At 39.8% G+C, this 18,975-nt stretch overlaps 1 protein-coding gene across 1 annotated transcript in view; it reads left to right on the top strand.

Moving 5' to 3' along the window:
* Positions 1-18,975, top strand: part of nt5dc1 (5'-nucleotidase domain containing 1) — an 89,010-nt gene that overhangs the window by 43,914 nt on the left and 26,121 nt on the right. The window contains exons 7-8 of the mRNA XM_085381688.1: positions 11,639-11,813; positions 14,083-14,180. Coding sequence (XP_085237814.1) covers positions 11,639-11,813; positions 14,083-14,180 — 273 coding nt within the window. The remainder of the gene's footprint in view (positions 1-11,638; positions 11,814-14,082; positions 14,181-18,975) is intronic.

An 18,975-nucleotide genomic window follows, 5' to 3' on the forward strand; every position in this document is an offset into this window, starting at 1 on the left:
ACGTCAGGCTGAAGGACATCACGTCTGACACAGTGGTCAGCAGCACAGGAGCACCACAGGGAACTGTGCTGTCCCCTCTTCTCTTCACCCTGTACACCTCTGACTTCTGCTACAACTCTGAATTATGCCACATTCAGAAGTTTGCAGACGACACAGCCATCATGGGGTGTATCTGGGATGATCAGGAAGAGGAGTACAGAAGTCTGGTGAGGAACTTTGTCGCATGGAGTCACACAAACCACCTGCAACTCAACACCTCAAAGACTAAGGAACTGGTTGTGGACTTCGGGAGGTCCAGAGAAGGTCCACTGCCGGTTCAGATAGAGGGGGAGGAGGTGGAGGTGGTCAACAAGTACAAGTACCTCGGGCTGTGGGTGGACAATAAACTGGACTGGTCATGCAACACAGAGCACCTGTATAAAAAAGCCCAAAGCCGACTGTACTTCCTCAGGAGGCTGAGGTCTTTTAACATCTGCAGGAAGCTCCTGAGGATGTTTTACCAGTCGGTGGTTGCTGGAGTACTTTTCTATGCTGTGGTGTGCTGGGGGAGCAGCACAGCAAAGAAGGACTCATCCAGGCTGGAGAAACTGATCAGGAAGGCTAGCTCTGTGGTCGGCATGAAGCTGGACACTCTGGTGACAGTGGCAGAGAAAAGGACATTAAAGAAACTGATGGACATTATGGACAATGCCAGGCATCCTCTGCACACGGCCATTAACAACCAGAAGAGTCTGTTCAGTGACAGGTTGCTTCTCCCAAAGACAAGAACTAACAGACTTAAAAACTCCTTTGTCCCACACGCCATCAAACTGTTTAACTCCTCTCTGGAGGGGAGAGGGAGGGGAAACAGGAGGACAAAGGAGGGGGGAACAACTAAGCTGTAGTGCCTCTTCACCTCACTGTGCAATACCTTTTGTGCAATACTTTTTGTAAATAGTCAACAGTGCAATAGACCTCAATACTTGAAATGTGCAATTCACTTGTATTTTTATTTTTTATTCCTATTTATTCTATTTATCCCCTTCGTATATTTTATTTATATTGTCTCTGTATTTATATATATGTGTGTGTGTGTGTGTATATATATATATATATATATATATATATATATATATATATAATATTCTGTAACTCTGTAACTTCTGTCGGTGCTGTGCTTTTTTGGAAATCGAATTTCCCAGAGGAACCCACCCGAGGGATTAATAAAGTTCTATCTTATCTTATCTTATCTTATCTTATCTTATCTTATCTTATCTTATAGTCTATAACTTAATTATTGTCTGTAGCCAATGCGTTTTGATTTTATGTACTGTATAGCCTGTATAATAAATATGTAGCCCAATAAGTATAAAATCCAGAAAGCTACACAACATGGGGTGGTTGCTTTACAAACACAAGTCTAACTGAAGTTTCACACTGTCTTTTGTTAGAAAACAATCACATTGTTACATGCTTAAATTACACAAAATGTCAGAAATCTGCACTGTCATGAGCAAAAAACAACTAAATTCAGTTGAGCTGAAAAGAATGATACTAAACAAGGCAAGGGGAAAAAAATAAAATGAAACAATTTGAGGGTAAAATACAAATGTAAAAAGGAGTCAAAAATGGGCAGTTGTATTTCAGACCTCAGAGGGTTAATTCAACAAATCATGAAAAATTAGATTTGAGATCTGACAACTGCTGTTCACAAACGCTGTCCATCTAATCTGACTGAGCTGGAGCTGTTTTGCAAGAATTTCAGTCGCTAGATGTGCAAAGCTGGTAGAAACAGACCCTAAAAGACTGGCAGCTGTAATTGCAGCAAAAGGTGGTTCTACAAAGTATTGACTCAGGGGCTGAATAATTACGCACACCCCACTTTTTAGTTATTTATTTGTAAAAAATATTTGGAATCATGTATGATTTTCATTCCACTTCTCACGTGTACACCACTTTGTGTTGGTCTTTCACGTGGAATTCCAATAAAATTGATTTATATTTGTGGCTGTAATGTGACAAAATGTGGAAAAGTTCAAGGGGGCCGAATACTTTTGCAAGCCACTGTACATAGTAAACATCTTTAAATTAAAAAATCACAAATAGCTCTTTCATATATGACCATTTAACATTTGTACATTTTCATCATGTCGTTCTCCTCCTCCAAAACTGCTCTCTCCCTGCTCTTGTGTCCACTCCTCACCTCAAGCCTCTTCTCCTGGACTGAAGTGAGATCTCGAACACAGAAAAACATTTGTAAACATGCTTATTTATCCTGTGTGTCCTTCAGTGTTGCTTTTTGGTAATATCAGTCTCTCACTGAATGTACTCCTGTGGCTTGCCAGCAAGTCATGGAGTGGGTGGGAGGTATTATCCAACATTGTCTTTATCTTGGACAACATCCTCCTCTCCGACACCACCCTAAGGGAGTCCAGCTCCATCCCCACAACATTACTGGCCTTGCGGATCAGTTTATTTAGTCTGTTGGCATCTGCGACCCTCAACCTGCTGCCCCAGCATGCACTGGCCACAACAGACTCATAGAAAATCCTGAACATTGTCCAACAGATGTTGATGGACCGCAGCTGCTTCAGAAAATAGAGACGGCTCTGGCCTTTCCTGTAAAGTGCAGTGGTGTTTTTGGTGGTTTTTTTGTGTACTCCGAGGTATTTATAGTTCTCCACAATGTCCACATTGATCCTCTGGATTGAAACAGGGGTCAAGGTTTTCCTGGTCTTCCTAAAATCCACAATCAATTCCATGGTCTTTGCCACATTGAGCTGCAGATGATTCTGCTTGCACCACGTGACAAAGGAGTCAACCACAGCTCGGTACTCTGACTCATCACCCTTGCTCATGCGTCCAACCACCCCAGAGTCAATAGCAAACTTCTGAAAATGGCAGGTCTCTGTGCAGTGGTTGAAGTCTGTGGTGTAGAGGGGGAAGAGGGAAGGGGGGGAGGACGGTCCCTTGTGGTGCCCCTATGTTGCTGATTATCTTGTCAGACACACACTGTGGAAGATGTACATATTGTTGTCTTCCTGTCAGGTAATCAACAATCCAGGACACCAGAGAAGCATCCACCTGCATCTCTCTTAGTTTATCACCCAGGAGGGTTGGCCTGATGGTGTTGAATGTAGAGATGGCACGATACCACTTTTTTATGTCCGATACCGATATCATAAATTTGGATATCTGCCGATACCGATATGATTCCGATATAGTGTTTTTTAATCAACAAAACTGTTTTTTTTTTTAAATATCTTGCTGCATTTTGTATAAGTTCATACTCAAGTTTAAAACAACAACTACACTAAAGCTATTCTGTTATACCTGTATGCAAAAAAAAATGTTTCATAGTTCAGCAATACTGATCAATCTAATAAACTTAAACCTACACCATCCTCCCTATTCTGGTATTTTAAAGAGTACTTAGCGTAAATATTAAGCAACCTAACTAATAGGGTTCCAACTCCCAGCAACAAAAATAAATAAATAAAAAATAGGGAACCACCCCTCACGCTCCACCTCATGATGCTTAATCGACGTAATCAACCTTAATTTGATGCAGTGTGAAAAAAAAATGCACAGAAATCAATTTTTTTTCAAGAAATATTAAATAGATTCAACATCTTTCTTCAACAAAATTGCAGACTGCACAGATGGTACCTTCCCAAAGGAAAAAGTGCTATAGCTTACTAGGGTATATATATTAGACTTAATAGTCACTATATACAGTAATTGACTTCTATTCATTTTACATCAAATTAAAACTTTGGGTGTCAGATAATTATTTATTAAAAGCTTTTATTTATTAGACATTTTAAATGAGAATAAGAAAGAAAAGTATGTCTTTGTGCCCCCTTTTCCCTGTTAATGCCCTATCGGCCCCCCTGGCTAAACTTTGCTAGATCCGCCCCTGCACAGTTACCAGCCGTCAGCTAGGTAGAAAAGGATCCTGGTGTAGAAACTAATATTAAATAAATTCTAACAACAGCTTATCAAGCTTAAACGTGCTGCTGTTGTTCAGCCGCTGGTTTCCTCTTTCTGGTGCAAAGTGGGCCTTATTTGCCTCTGAACCTGGTTGTGAGTGAAAGTGATAGTTGGGGGAGGGGTGTCAGGACTTTCACTGGAGGCAACAGTGTGGAGAGAGAGGGAGGCCATGTCCACACTAATACATTTTCCTTTGAAAACGCATCTTTTTCTCTCTGTTTTGGCCTTCCGTCCACACTGAGACGGTGTTTTCGGTCAAGGAATATGGAGCGTTTTGAAAACGCTCTCCAAAGCGTTTTCTTGTCGCAGTGTGGACAGCGAACCCGGAGCCTTTTCGAAAACGATGACACATTTTAGTCATGTGATGCAGTCATGTGACCAATTAAACTAAGATAGCGGAAGGCATTACACAGCAGTTGTTTTGTTTGCTCTCAATTTTGACAGCCCTATTAAAGATTAATATCAGTTTGTAAATGCTCCAGACAGCTTTTCTTCAAATTCTTCATTTCTCACTTGCTTTTGCAACTTTGTACTTTTGTGTTACTCGCAGCAACAACTCCACCTTATTGTTAGTCCATTTAAAAAACGTTGTGCTTTTCCTCAACATTTTGCCGCGGCGTTTCAAAGAGCCGTTAAGTAAATAAACGGCAGACAGAAATGAGGCAGGTCGAATCGGCTTGTGTTTCACGCATGCGCAGTACTAAAAATGACACTTTCCCATTCTCATAGAAAGTTTACTCGCCAAGTGCAGCTAACAGCAACAAAAACAGCAGCGTTTCCTGACAGAAAAGTTAAGGATATCCTCATCAACCCACCTCAATATCCCTGTCATCAAACAAACGTGTGCTTCACTTACTCACTGGATTGTATTAGACTCCTTTCACAACATTTTACAGCCTCCCCTTGGAGCATACAATTGCATATGACGAAAGCCCATTGGCATTTGTGTTCACATATTTTATTCTCCTAGTGATCACTGCTTCATCATTTTAATACCTTTGTCTCTAAAGTCTGGGTTCTATTTTTTAAACTTGGTGATCATTCTTACTCAGCTTTACTGCAAGGTGATCATTTTGCTTTTCTCTCAGGCATCCTGGGCCCTATCAGAGTTCCAGTCCACAGCTTGGATATAGAAATAGTATTTCTTCTGTTTACGTCAGCAATATAAAAGATGTTGTTGCAACATAAGTCAGTATTTTTGCCATTTTTTTCATCCTGTGTGAACTGATGAGGAGTAGCGATCGTGCACGCTTCCCATGTGTTTTCTAAGACTCATGTATAAAGATGGTAGCCAAACAGGTAGCTATTGTTTATGGAGATTGCACCTTGGAGGATAATTCATCATTGTGAGTGCCATAAACTCCCTGTGATTATAACAAACCAGACTGGACTTGTTCAGGGTTTTACACATTTTGCTTTTTGTGCTTTTCTTTTGTCGGTGTTCTTCTGAGAGTCAGCAAAATGTAGTTAAGATAAATATACATAAATGTGTTTAATTTGAAGGGCAATTTCACTTGTGCATTTAACTCTTGTTTACAATAGGCAATGGGATTTTTGAATCAGCGTTTTCTTCCCTGTGTATTTCGGTTGCGCTGCACCTACTGAGACTGTGCACGGTGTCACCCTGTATAGGGAATTTAAGATGTGATCTTCCTGAGATCAGACCTTAAAGTATGAATGCCTGCAGTTTTCTTAAGATAGCACTGGCTAAATATAGCTCTGGTTTGGTGTAATGACAGATTGCAGTGTCCCTCACGTTTGCTCTGAGGCGAAAGTGACTGCGCAACTGGCGTCACTGTCCCCCACAGCGATGTGTATAAGGGTGTCCAAAAACCACCGTCCCTTTTTTTTCACAGCTGCCATTGTTCTTTGTGTCGCTTTTTATCTCCACTTCAGTAGCACTTCTTCAGAAAGTAGAAAAACTAAGGGACAGGAGTCTATCTGCCTGCCTAGTGAACAACTCAAAGGTTTCCCTGTTCTCTTTTTTATGTTCCTTGATCATTAAGATAAAACACCCTTTAAAGCACAACACCTCAACGAAAGACCGCTTTGGGAAAGCTATTCTAATGTATGATAGTCTAATTAATCTACTTAGATCAAACTGGGACAGCAGGCAGATAAATCCTTGGAGGTGTAATTCATCATCTTTCACAAAAAGTTACCTGAAATCTAGCCCTATATTTTTTAGAGATAAAAAGGACCATTTGGGGAAAATACTTTTGGGAGATGGAACGATGGATGGAGGAATTTCCACAACTCATGCATTCCCTACATTCATTGTATGATTTAATAGGACTACAAAATAAAATACTTTACTAATTCAATCTTTAAAATTTCTTCCAGTTTATGAAATTTATTTGATTTATTTTTCCTAGGAAACATCTTCCTAATCTGTCTTAAGGACAAAGTTATCTTATATTAATATTAATGAGGCACTTCGTAACCACAACTTGACTAAACTAGGTTGAGTTTTACAATGAAAACAACTTGTGAGTGTGTGATATTTGTTGAGGTATGTTTCACATTCAATTGAACTCTGCAGTCTTACACTAGTCAATATATCCCAGCGTAATGTAACACCTTTGTACCATAATGTTAGGTTTTCCACCACCATCAACAAAACTTTATTGTTCCAGTAGATGCATTGGTGGAACTCACCCCAAGTTGCCCTGATGTATCCAACGGAGTGTGAATACATTATGTTTAAAGTGAAAACATTTGTATGATAGTGTTTGTGTGAATGGGTGAATAAGGCTGTTACTAAGGCTACGTCCACACGTACCCGGGTATTTTTGAAAACGCAGATTTTTCTATGCGTTTGCACCTTTCGTCCACACGTAAACGGCGTTTTCGGTCACTGAAAACGGAGATTTCTAAAAACGCCTGCCAGGGTGGATATTTTCGAAAACTCAGTTTTTGCATTTACGTGTGGACGAGAAAAACGGAGAAAACGGAGAAAACGCAGCGTCAAAGGTGTGCGCCTTTTGTGACGTCACACTGTGCGCCATGTTATTGTTTCGGTGAAATGAATTTCACCAATACTGTTACTGTTAATTGTACTCTGACTGAGTTTGTTTAAATGCTTACATATACACACACAGTTACTGTCCCTCCACACATAGGACTGGGTTCTGCTTCTATGCCCCAGCTTTGTTTACTTTTTCCCACCGAGGCTTCTAGACTTCTGATTGGCCAACATTTCTACACGGTTAGGAATATATCGCCACCTGTTGCTTTGGCATGTTCCTAGCAGCGTTTTTCTTCATTTCTGTGTTTACGTGTGGATGGGATTATTTTTTAAAACGAAAACGGAAAATGTCCGTTTTCAAAAATACCCGTGTACGTGTGGACGTAGCCTAAGAGAGTGCTGTACAAGTACCAATCTATTTATTACTACTTTTGTTGTCATTGAATCCCCGTCCAAACTTTTTCTAAAGGTCTCTCAGATTTCTTTAGATCTGGGTACGATAATGAAAAGCAAACCTTAGACAGGAAACGGGTTCCACAGTTCTCTTCTCAGTGAGGGTCCAATCTTTGGCACCTAATTTGCAAACTCAGATTTGAAGGTGTAGTTGCACTTTATGAGCTATACTGAGCTGTTGTTCTTATTTATTTCAGTCATGAAAGTTACTTCAAAGTGACAACTTTTGTGTCATTTGTTTGAGTGATTTACCTTTATGTAGAGAGGATGAACAGTTTAATTGACTTACAATGTCAAAAAAAAGCAAGAAATGTCAAAGGCTTTTTGACCTGACGTGAAACTTGTTGTGGACTAAGTTGGAACCTCCTTTTGACAGCTTTGTTTTTAGAGTATATTGCCTTTTTGTTATCACGAGTGTTATTTCGATAGTGAAGCTCCACTGTCACTGACTGAAAGGGGAAAAAAAGTGTGCAAAGGACATGATGCAGCAATTTGTGGTCGTTCTGCTAAAAATGGAAAGTCCACAGACAGAATGGCCCGACCAGTTTTTCCACGTGGTTCCAACAGGTGCTGGAAAATGCTGTTTGTCTGGATGCCTTTTTAAGACAAAACACTGTAGATTATAGCTTCCCTTTAGAGATTTAGTACATGTGCTTTATACAGTGTATATACAGAGATTGATGTTTATTATGTATAATGACAAAAAGAGTAAATGGATCTTTTCTCACATTTGTTTTCTTAGCCTTTATCTTTCCTGCTGGGGGGATAAAGAAAATAAATGAACGTGTAGATTGTGCCCCTCATCACTTTTGGTGTGGCTGGTTGCAAAATGCTCATGTTCTCTGCCCTAATTTCCACTGCTACTGTTGATTTGTGTATCCTGTCAGGATGCTTTGATGTATCAAAGAGATTGACCTGCTGCAGGTTGTGGTTTTCTTTCACTGAGCAGCTATTCAGTTATGCAGGCCTGGCGCCTGCCTGCACAGTGCAGTGCCCAGGCACAGGCCTGCTGGGCCTCAGGGCACTTCAGTCCTATATTCACAGCTAGACACACACACTGTAGTAGCCTCACAGTGGTGCCAGAGCAGCATTTTAAATATGCGCTTCTCTGCGGGACTTCTGGTTTGCTTCTTCGCTTGCTTCTCTGCTTTAAATCATTTGCCTGGAAGCAGACAGAGGGCTGAAGAGATATAGAACAAAATATAGAGCGTCTGTGAAATGAAAAAACCGAGTTGTTTTTGGGAGGTGTCACTGAGACAGAAAGAAATAAAACAAAACAAAACAGCACTCAGTTGAGGCTATCATCCTGTTCTGGGATCACACTCGAGCGTTTTTTTTTTTTTAGCATCTTTGTTCATATGAATTGCAGAATGGGTGGAAGTGTTGATCTCTATAGGGATGTGCTGATATATCAACTGTCTGCTGCTGTCAGCCAGTATTGACTGACACTGACATATCAGCAAAACAGGCGATATATGACCAGCGTCTGTGGTCAGCATGTATATCTGCAAACAAATTTTTGCACTATCTGTTAATATTGACTAAATTGGACACTATGGATTTAGAATTTCCCTTGATCTAGCAACAGGACACTATTTACCACCTACAGCAGAACTACCACGTGCTTTTATGATGTTTTATTGTGGCTGGTATTGGATAAGGAATCCAATATCATCTTTTTAGCCATCTTCATCTCTGAATCTTTGCGGCGTGTTATTGAAATCTGGTGCTGGCATGTGGGGTCGATGTTTGTTAAACACATGAAACTACTTCATGGAATCTTGCTGCTAGGAGAGTTCCCCTAATCCCCCACAGATGACCTCCCTGATTGTGGGTAATGAGGCAAGACAGGCTTTGTGCTTCCTGAGGAGCGGCCGTGGTTGTTGAGACCCCTTTTTGCTGTTTAGCTGAAGGTGTAATGATCTGTGGATGCAATTAAAACTTCAGACGAGATTTTTTTTAAATGTTTGCATCTGGAACACTTTCAAAATGCGGATTAAGAGGTTCTCACTGACCGGATAAACCAGATAAATGAGCCATTTTTGCTTGTTTGTGTTTGTCACCATCTTCTGTTTAGACCTCTGTACTGCCTTTTTTGGAAAAAACCAGAGCATTTTTCCTCTTCCATGTTAGTCCTGTATTTGGCCACTGGAGGCCAGCATGCCCAAACATTTTAGACTTGGTGCAGGACTGAGAAACCGCTCAACCATATCATTCCCATGACAGGCAGTAGTTGTTACATACCTATTTATTTAGTCAGATTAAAAAAAATAGACCTAAACAGAAAAGAATTTGAAACTGCTGCTATAAATACTGTGTCAGGTAGTCTGCTGAGGGTGCTGATGTCAGGATATTAAAAATGGTATTAACTTATAGAGATAAGTAGTGTACTATAAGTAGAATGTAGCTCTTTTTTCTTCTGCTTGCAAAAGAAAAAACACAGCTTCTATTAAAGTTTGTCAGCAAATACCATCTGCTTCATATTTCTGTTTGTATATGGTTGCCTTTATGTCAATTCCATCGCAGAACTGTGAGGTCTTTTGTCTGTAGGATTCATTGGGTCTACAAATAGTCACAATTTTTGCAGTTACAAGACTTCCAGGTACCATTTGATAATGTTTCCACATTTTACAATGCAGAATGGCAATATTATATGTATTCATGTGTATTATGTGTTGTCAGGCAGTATCTGTATTCTTGATATATCATGCTTTATTCATAGGTTTTTATAGTGATGAGACACATAACTGAGTTACATGTTTTAATGAGCCAGAATTGGTAATACTAACAGGAAGTGAAGTGATGGAGAAGCAGGGCCATGACCCTTAGGTCCCACTTTTGTGAACACAGATTCCAAAGAGAACTTTATGTTTTTTTCTGTATGGCATCTTTAAATATAGTTCATGTTTTTGTGTGTTTAGTTTTGTTTGTTTTTTGAAGCTTGCTCAGCAGAAAATAAATTGTGGAAAAGTTCAAGCACTTCAGCCTTCTTTGCTCAATCTGTAAACATTTAGTCTCTCACGAGGAAAAATGGAAGCATGTGTCCTTTGATGTTTGTCTTTGAAAGAATTGTAGCTTTTTTGGGGTTTTGCAACAATATGCGAAGAAGCTAATTGATTACCATCTGTGCTGGTTTCTTTCAGTAACCCAAAGACTCCTCTGGCATATTTATGGTAGCAGATTTCAGTTTTCTTTTTCTTTGTTTTGTTGTTTCTCTGCATCGTTGCATTACAGGTAGTTACTTGTATCAAAGTTTTAACGCAGCTGAAAGAATTTTATCCTAGAATAAGTGACCATAACTGGAGGTCAGCATGCTGTCCTTTGTTATTAAAGTGTTATATCAGGTAAAAAGATAAAGATGACCACAGATTACTTAAAAAAATCAGATTAGACAATAAAAATTTTACCTGTTTAAAAATGGACACTACGTTAGCGGTTGTGAACAGCTGGTACTTTCCATATAGTGTTACATTTGCACTGTATGATGGTACAGCAGAGCAAAAACAGACCTGTGTTAGCCACTCAGAAACATGCTGTCAGTTTAGCTCTATGACACAACTGTAACTTACACGTATGTTACAGTGGGGATCAATTTTAATGAGATGGTCAGTGGGTAGTAAGGAAATGCTGTTATGTTCAGCAGCTGAGGGTGTTCTAGCATTGGACTGTAAATAACAAATGAGTTCAGTTCAATTTAATTCAGTTGACTTTGATTTGTATAGTGCAAAATTACAACAATAATGGCCTCAATGGGCTTTGTCTTGTCTTGTAAGGTAAAGACTCTACAATAATATAGAGAAAACCCCCAAAATTAAATGGCCCACTTTGAGCAAGCAGTTGGTGACAGCGGGAAGGAAAAACGCCCTTTTAAAAGAAAGAAATCTTCAACTGAGCAGGTTCAGGGAGGCAAAGCCATGACTAGTTGGAGATGAAAAGATGAAGAGAGTGACACAAGACAAAAGCCACAGTAACACTAACTAATGATTAAATACAGAGAGGTGTATAAACATAGGGAGAGTGAAAAAGAAACACTCAGTGTGTAATACGAAGCCCCAAGCGGCATGGTAGTAGTGCTTCACAGCTACAGTAATCAACTATTACCATAGTAAATAACTGTTGTAGCTTTGTTACTGGAGTCTCTGTCGAGGTGTGTCAGATTGTGGAAATCTGAATGTGAAATAGTAGCAGCGTCACTTTTGTTTACATAGCGTGCACGTGTCTTACTACTGTTGTGTTTCCCCACAGATGATGCAGGGACATACTTCCCAAGTGTGAAGAGGGATCCGGGCCAGTACCTGCAGCGTTGTTCCGACTCTGTCAAGACCTGGCTGCGCAGCATGAAAAATGCTGGCCAGGTTCTGCTCCTCATCACCAGTTCCCATAGCGACTACTGCAGGCTCATCTGTGAACACATCCTGGGGTAAGACTGCCCACACCAATACTTCACAGTGGCACCTCCATTAACAAAGCTGGAACCTCATCTGCTTTGTTTACCATAACAGTCCAAATAGGGCTTTTAACCTATTCTTTTTTCATTCAACTCACTCATCCTTGACCTTTCTAAACCTGCCCAGCAGGATGCTGATGAGGTCTGTGTTTTTAAATTGTAGCGGTGGGGCTACTGTTCAGATCACTGGCTTTGTGCATTACCAGCTTCCCTCTGTCTTCACTATACAAAGTGTGGTTAGAGCCTTGTTTTTGTAGCCTAAGCCCCATTTCACACTCGATCAAGCAGCAGTACAGGGCCTTGAAACAACACAGTGTCCACGTTGCTGCTGTGTTTGGACTTAGATAAGCCCTTCTTGTTCTTTGTCGGCTCTTATCCTCTTCTCTGGCCTTGTCGATAGTTTGGTTTTTTTTCAGTCTCCATTGCTTGAAGCTGTTGCTCCATGTGAAGTTTTCAGGTTAAAGCCGTTTTGCTCTGGATGTCCTCCTCTCACACCATTTCCTGTCGTCTTCCACAGAAAGCAGAGGCCTGTCTGAGTGTGTGTGTTTGACACACACTCAGACCTTTACAAGGTCAGCAGATTTCTGTTGTAAGACTTAGAAATTAGGCTGAAGTGGTTTAGGGAGGAGTGTTTGTGCTGATTGAGGTAGTTGGCTTCAACATCCTACTTGGTTGTCTTACAGCCAAAGTTTGTGTATTCTTCCAGGGAAATGTGTTGGTGGGTCATGTCAGCACATGATGTGTGATATGTTAAGAAAGCACTTTATTGAGAAACGGGGCTTCTCCTTTGTCATCATGCCACCGTCCTTTTCAAGAGAAAATCGTCACTGGCCCACAGTAGTTGCTGTGTGGCAAATAGTGGCTGAACACCAATGACACGAGGCTGTCAGAAATAGCACAGGAAAGCCAGCTCTGTCCAACAGGAGAGTACAAGCTAATACTGACCAACCTGTCCAGTGAAGTGGGCATTACTATTTGGTACAATTGGATGAAGACTTTTTTTATAAGAAGAATAGCATCATTTCATGATTCTGTGAGTGTTTATTCCACTGACTAAGCATGTTTTCTGGTTTATATAAAGTACTGAAAGTTGAGATGTTTATCCATTTTCTTCAGCTAATGTGGGAGTGGGTCATATGGGCAGCCAAAACTGAATTTAAAAAAAATTGAACTTAATTTTTTTAAACATGCACTTTTCAAAGAGGTTTTTACATGTCCACTTAGGTGGACAACATACGTTTTGACTTATGAATTTGACAAACTACTAAAATAAAATGTGAAAGAACTATAACATAACAAAAATATTTTTTATATATATTTTAAATATATTTTATAACAATATATGTAACAAATATTTATTAATCCTTTATTTATCCAGGTAAAAAATCTCATTGAGATTAAAAATCTCATTTCCAAGAGAGACCTGGCATCATAGCAACAAAAGTCACATACCACATAGGTATATATAAATATAAATATAATATATATATATAAATATAACAAATATAACCCTGTCACCCAGTGAGTGGCAGGGTATGGAGTGACACAGCAGTGTCCAATGTAGTGGTTTATATGCAAGTATACTATCAACACAGACACAAATACAAGAAAACCGCCTTTGAATAGCTGTCCACTGTAGTGACCACTATGCATGAAAGGGTTAAACTCCTTGTCCCTGACCCAGTGTAGGCAGTTTGGGGATGGCCCTTCCTTTTCCAAAGTCACACATCACTGTCTGACTTTCCCATAAACACACTCCTAAACCTCATGGAAAGCCTTCCCAGAAGAGCTAAAGCAGTTATAGTTGCAAAGTGTGGATCACAATTATATTAATATATTTTTCAGTACAAATAGACTTTTGAGTTCTGAATTATGATTGTTAAAATGTGCAGAAACCCATTTTTGCCACGGTTATATACTGTACTGTACTATAATGAGCACTTTTGTCATGAAGCAATTAAAGCTTGGCACATACTAATATGTATGTCTTGCTTCATGAGCCACTTGTTGGCTTCTCTCCTTATAAGGAAGATTCTTCCTCATAAACATGTATACTAAAGTCCTCATGACTGTAGGTCGGTGTTTACTTTAGTCTGCATTTCTTCACTGTTTATTGCTCTGTGTTTTCTATCATCTGTATCATCTGATTGTTTAGGCTCATTCAGCCTCACTGTGTGCACTTGTGTACTTGGATGCTTTCCACGAGTTGTCGAGTCTAAAGAGTTTTCTCTGGCTGTTACAGGAAGGACTTTGAGGAACTATTTGACATCATTATCACAAATGCCCTTAAGCCAGGATTCTTCTCCTTGGTGCCCCAGCAGAGGCCCTTTAGAACCCTTGGTAAGTAAAAGATCACCGCACCCATTTCTCAGTTATTTAAGCCTTGAAAACATCTGTAGAAAAGGCTCAAATATATAACTTTTGCACCGACTGGAGGTTTCAAAATGTTGTTAAATGTTACATTAAAATATTATTATGATTTCAAATATATAAAAATAATAATCTGTCACTTTAAAGAGTACCATCACATAAAACGTACTTTTAATTAAACAAAAACAAAACATCTTTTTTCAATTATCTTGTACGTGTTTGTCATATTGTGTAATTACTGCTGCATGTCTGCAATTGAATATATTGGCTTTGCCACATTAAACAGCAAAGTGGCATCATTTTGAGTCCAATGATCTGGTAATACTTTTTAAGGAATGGTGTTGTGTAAGTTTACTGTAGCTGACCTCTGTAATATGAATGTTTCAGGACATATAAGAGTGTACGTTAGTGGTTATTAACACCGACTTATTGGGTGTGGTTTCTGGACATTTTCAGTTTAAGCCAAAGCTTAATTACAGATGTAAAAAGCTCCTCCAGACCATTCCCTGTGGATGATTTGACTAAAACAGGTCAAACTACACTGGCTCATGTTTAGTTTGCAATTGAGAGTGTTTAAAGGATGGACAAACCCACTGGTTTTGGATTCTACATTATGAAAGTGACCTTATTTGAAAAAAAGAGGGTGGAATGCAAGTTTATCAGCCAAGAATATCAAGCTTGGCTAGTCACCAAAACTAAAGGGCAAGGGAGCCTTGACCTCCTTGGCTCACTTGTGACCTCAGTAAACACATTCCTAAGGCGAGAGGCGGCGTACACCCTGGACAGGTCGGCAGTCTATCACACAGAGACAGACAAGCATTCGCACTCACAGTCACACCTATGGACAATGTAGAAATATTAATTAAGCTAACCCCAATAATTGCTTATGTTTGGACTGTGGGAGGAAGCCATAGTACCCGGAGATAACCAGATGGTGGAGTTCTTTCTGACGTCAACTGTTCTAACCCCACACCTGTGCTGCTCCATTTACAACAGGCTTTTATTACTTTGTTAGTCTATTGATGGGAATGAGAGCTTACTCCAGCTATAACCACCACAGATTTTACATTTAACCTGAATATTATAAACAGCTGTGCGTTCTGTTATTGACAGCACTATCTGCAGCTTCCATGTAGCTTCTCCTACCTGCCCCAACCCCAGACATCTGCTCCTAGATGCTGGTGGTGAAGGCGTGTCCTGGGACAGGGGTTGTTTCCTGGTATGCTCCCCATGTCTGGATTATCTGGCTGCCAGCAAGAAGACTGGGGATGCATTATGTGTGAAGACGGGATGATCCACTCACTGAAATATTCTCTCCCTCGCCCTTAGCTTTGCCACGCTGGCAGAAGTAGCATCGGCATCTGGCCTCTATTCTTTCTTTTTTTTTAAACTGAAATCGTTGCTTCTTGTTCTGCACTCTTGACATATTCTCATTTTTATTGGCCAATAAAGTTTATTTAGAACACTTCAAATTTATTACACTAGAGCTGATGTTTGAAGACCCGCCAAGCATGCTCAATTCATTGTCATGAAGGTGAGCGCGCAGAGCTGATCATCAGCTCGTAAATGATTGGTTTAAGAACAACGTCCACTTTCCTTCTATATTCTGAAGACATTCAGATTCACAAATTGCATTTACTTCCTCATCATCTGCAGATTAGGTAACACTACATAAAAGTACTCTACAAGTACCTGGATGGTGTACTTGTAGATGGCCCTACTGGTGGTGGTCAGAGGGCCCGGTGGCGCCAGTGTCCAGCAGCCTCGCCTCTGTCGGTGCACCCCAGGGCAGCTGTGGCTACAATGTAGCTTGCCATCACCTGTGTGTGAATGGGTGAATGACTGAATTTAGTGTAAAGTGCCTGTCATTCTGGGACAGGATAGTTTTATCTGTTCAAATTCGTCAGTTTCTGAAGCCTGAAAGTCGTCACCAGTAGAAGAAAAAACTGGTGTTACAGAAACAGGACTTCTTAAGAGCTGCTGCTTATCTCAGCTGCACCATTTGCACTGCTCTGAATCCAAACCACATGACCCCATCACTCTCATACCCCAGTGTCCTTGCAGCTGAGTATACACGTGTGCATGAGTATTCGCAGATGTTCAGGTGCTCATCCCTCGTCTTACTGTTTTTTCTCTCCTGTCAAAATGTTTCTAGCATATTTAACCTGAGTTTGAACTCGCTCTGTGGAACACTGTCTTTTTTATCGCAGAGGGTGAAGGACTCCTTTTATCATTATGCTGCTGCTGGGTTTTAGATGCAGTGAGCCCTCTATCCTGCTTCACAGAGAGGAGAGTGTAAATTCAGACAGGGAGCAAGCGTTTGCCATTGTTTAGGTTGACTAAGGAGGCTTACTGCAGAAAGTCAAACAGTCATACAGTATATAGCAGCTTCAGAAAGTTTTCTTTTTGCACATTTGCATTTTCACAAAGTTTATTTTAGCAAAAAAAACTGTAAGAAAATACATACTTAAAGCTGTGAATTAGTTTTTATAACTATATGAAATATTTACAGTATAAATGTGTAAAATTACAGGATATTTTCTGTAATTTTACACATTTATTTCTTACAATTTAAACTCAAACAGTCAGTTATTGAAAATGATCTATAGGAAGCTGCCCAGCATTGTTAAATGTGATGTTGTGATCATCGTGCAGTTAATCATTACTGAAACATTGGGGATTACATGTCTGTATCCCAGTTCCACTTTTGCTTATTATCTGCACTAACAAACAGCTTCTCTAGAAGGAACTTCTTTGCTAACATCAAACCTGTAGCCAACCAGTGGAAAACTCTTATTCGCGTTGTTATTCACAAGCTCTGTATTCTGAAAATGACACGGGTGTTTTACCTCCACAGAACCATGGCTCTGACTTTTCGGAGAGAAAAGATGAGATTTGTTAATACCTTGGCTGACAAGTGGTGTTTGTTAAGGTTGGATTGAAACAAGAGGGGCATGGCTGGATCTGAATATGGCAGTCTTCACTGTGCTGCTTTCATTCGTAGTCTGATTTTCCCCTTCAGTGCTGAGCTGAGATAAGGGCTGCCGAAATGCAGTTTCTATCAACAGCAGCTCACGTCTTTGTAGAGTCATGGAATACTTGGAATCAAGTTACCAAACTAAACCAAACAGAAACTTCAGAGGTTTTCTACCATTTCGATTGTCTTTTTTTTTTTTTTTACTTTTTATTTTATTTATTTGAACAACTCACTTGTCCATTACGCATACAGTTTCTTCAGAATAACAGAATACAAAGAGGGTCACAAACTCAAGACAGTGAAATTAGAAAGAAAAAGGAACAAACAAATATATGTATAAAAATATAAATACATATATAATAATAATTAGAAAAATAAGATAAAGTAAAACAAAAGAAAAAAGAAAAATAGGAAACATGCCTGTGGTGTCAAACATTTCCATCGTTCATTTCACATTCTTTTCTTTTTTTCTTTTTTTTTGTATGCCCATCTTCATTCAGTTCAGTCTTTGTTTTTTTTTCTTCTGCTGTACGTCAACCATTTTCCCCAGTTCTTCAAAAAGCGTTCTTCCTTTAATTTTAGTTTATGTGTAAAGTTCTCCATCTTCATAATGTCCTCCACAATTGCTACCCACTGCTGCTTTCCTGGTGTTTCTGTCTTAAGCCAGTTTTTGGTGATGGCCTTCTTTGCTGCCAAAAGGAGAATCTTTGTCGCATGGAGTCACACAAACCACCTGCAACTCAACACCTCAAAGACTAAGGAACTGGTTGTGGACTTCGGGAGGTCCAGAGAAGGTCCACTGCCGGTTCAGATAGAGGGGGAGGAGGTGGAGGTGGTCAACAAGTACAAGTACCTCGGGCTGTGGGTGGACAATAAACTGGACTGGTCATGCAACACAGAGCACCTGTATAAAAAAGCCCAAAGCCGACTGTACTTCCTCAGGAGGCTGAGGTCTTTTAACATCTGCAGGAAGCTCCTGAGGATGTTTTACCAGTCGGTGGTTGCTGGAGTACTTTTCTATGCTGTGGTGTGCTGGGGGAGCAGCACAGCAAAGAGGGACTCATCCAGGCTGGAGAAACTGATCAGGAAGGCTAGCTCTGTGGTCGGCATGAAGCTGGACACTCTGGTGACAGTGGCAGAGAAAAGGACATTAAAGAAACTGATGGACATTATGAACAATGCTGGGCATCCTCTGCACACGGTCGTAAACAATCAGAAGAGTCTGTTCAGTGACAGGTTGCTTCTCCCCAAGACAAGAACTAACAGACTTAAAAACTCCTTTGTCCCACACGCCATCAAACTCTCCTCTCTGGAGGGGAGAGGGAGGGGAAACAGGAGGACAAAGGAGGGGGGAACAACTAAGCTGTAGTGCCTCTTCACCTCACTGTACAATACCTTGTGCAATACTTTTTGTAAATAGTCAACAGTGCAATAGACTCAATACTTGAAATGTGCAATTCACTTGTATTTTTATTTTTTATTCCTATTTATTCTATTTATCCCCTTTGTATATTTTATTTATATTTGTCTCTGTATTTATGTGTGTGTGTGTGTGTGTGTGTATATATATATATATATATATATATATATATATATATATATATATATATATATATATATATATATATATATATATATATATATATAACAATTCTGTAACTGTAACTTCGGTCGTTGCTGTGCTTTTTGGAAGTCGAATTTCCCAGAGGAACCCACCCGAGGGATTAATAAAGTTCTATCTTATCTTATCTTATCTTAATCTTAGCCAGGTAACGATCCTTTACATCT

The sequence above is a fragment of the Rhamphochromis longiceps genome, linkage group LG15 (genome assembly GCF_057381845.1).
Source record: "Rhamphochromis longiceps isolate RC_006_pf linkage group LG15, R_longiceps_female_GT1.1, whole genome shotgun sequence".
Taxonomy (NCBI): Eukaryota; Metazoa; Chordata; class Actinopteri; order Cichliformes; family Cichlidae; genus Rhamphochromis; species Rhamphochromis longiceps.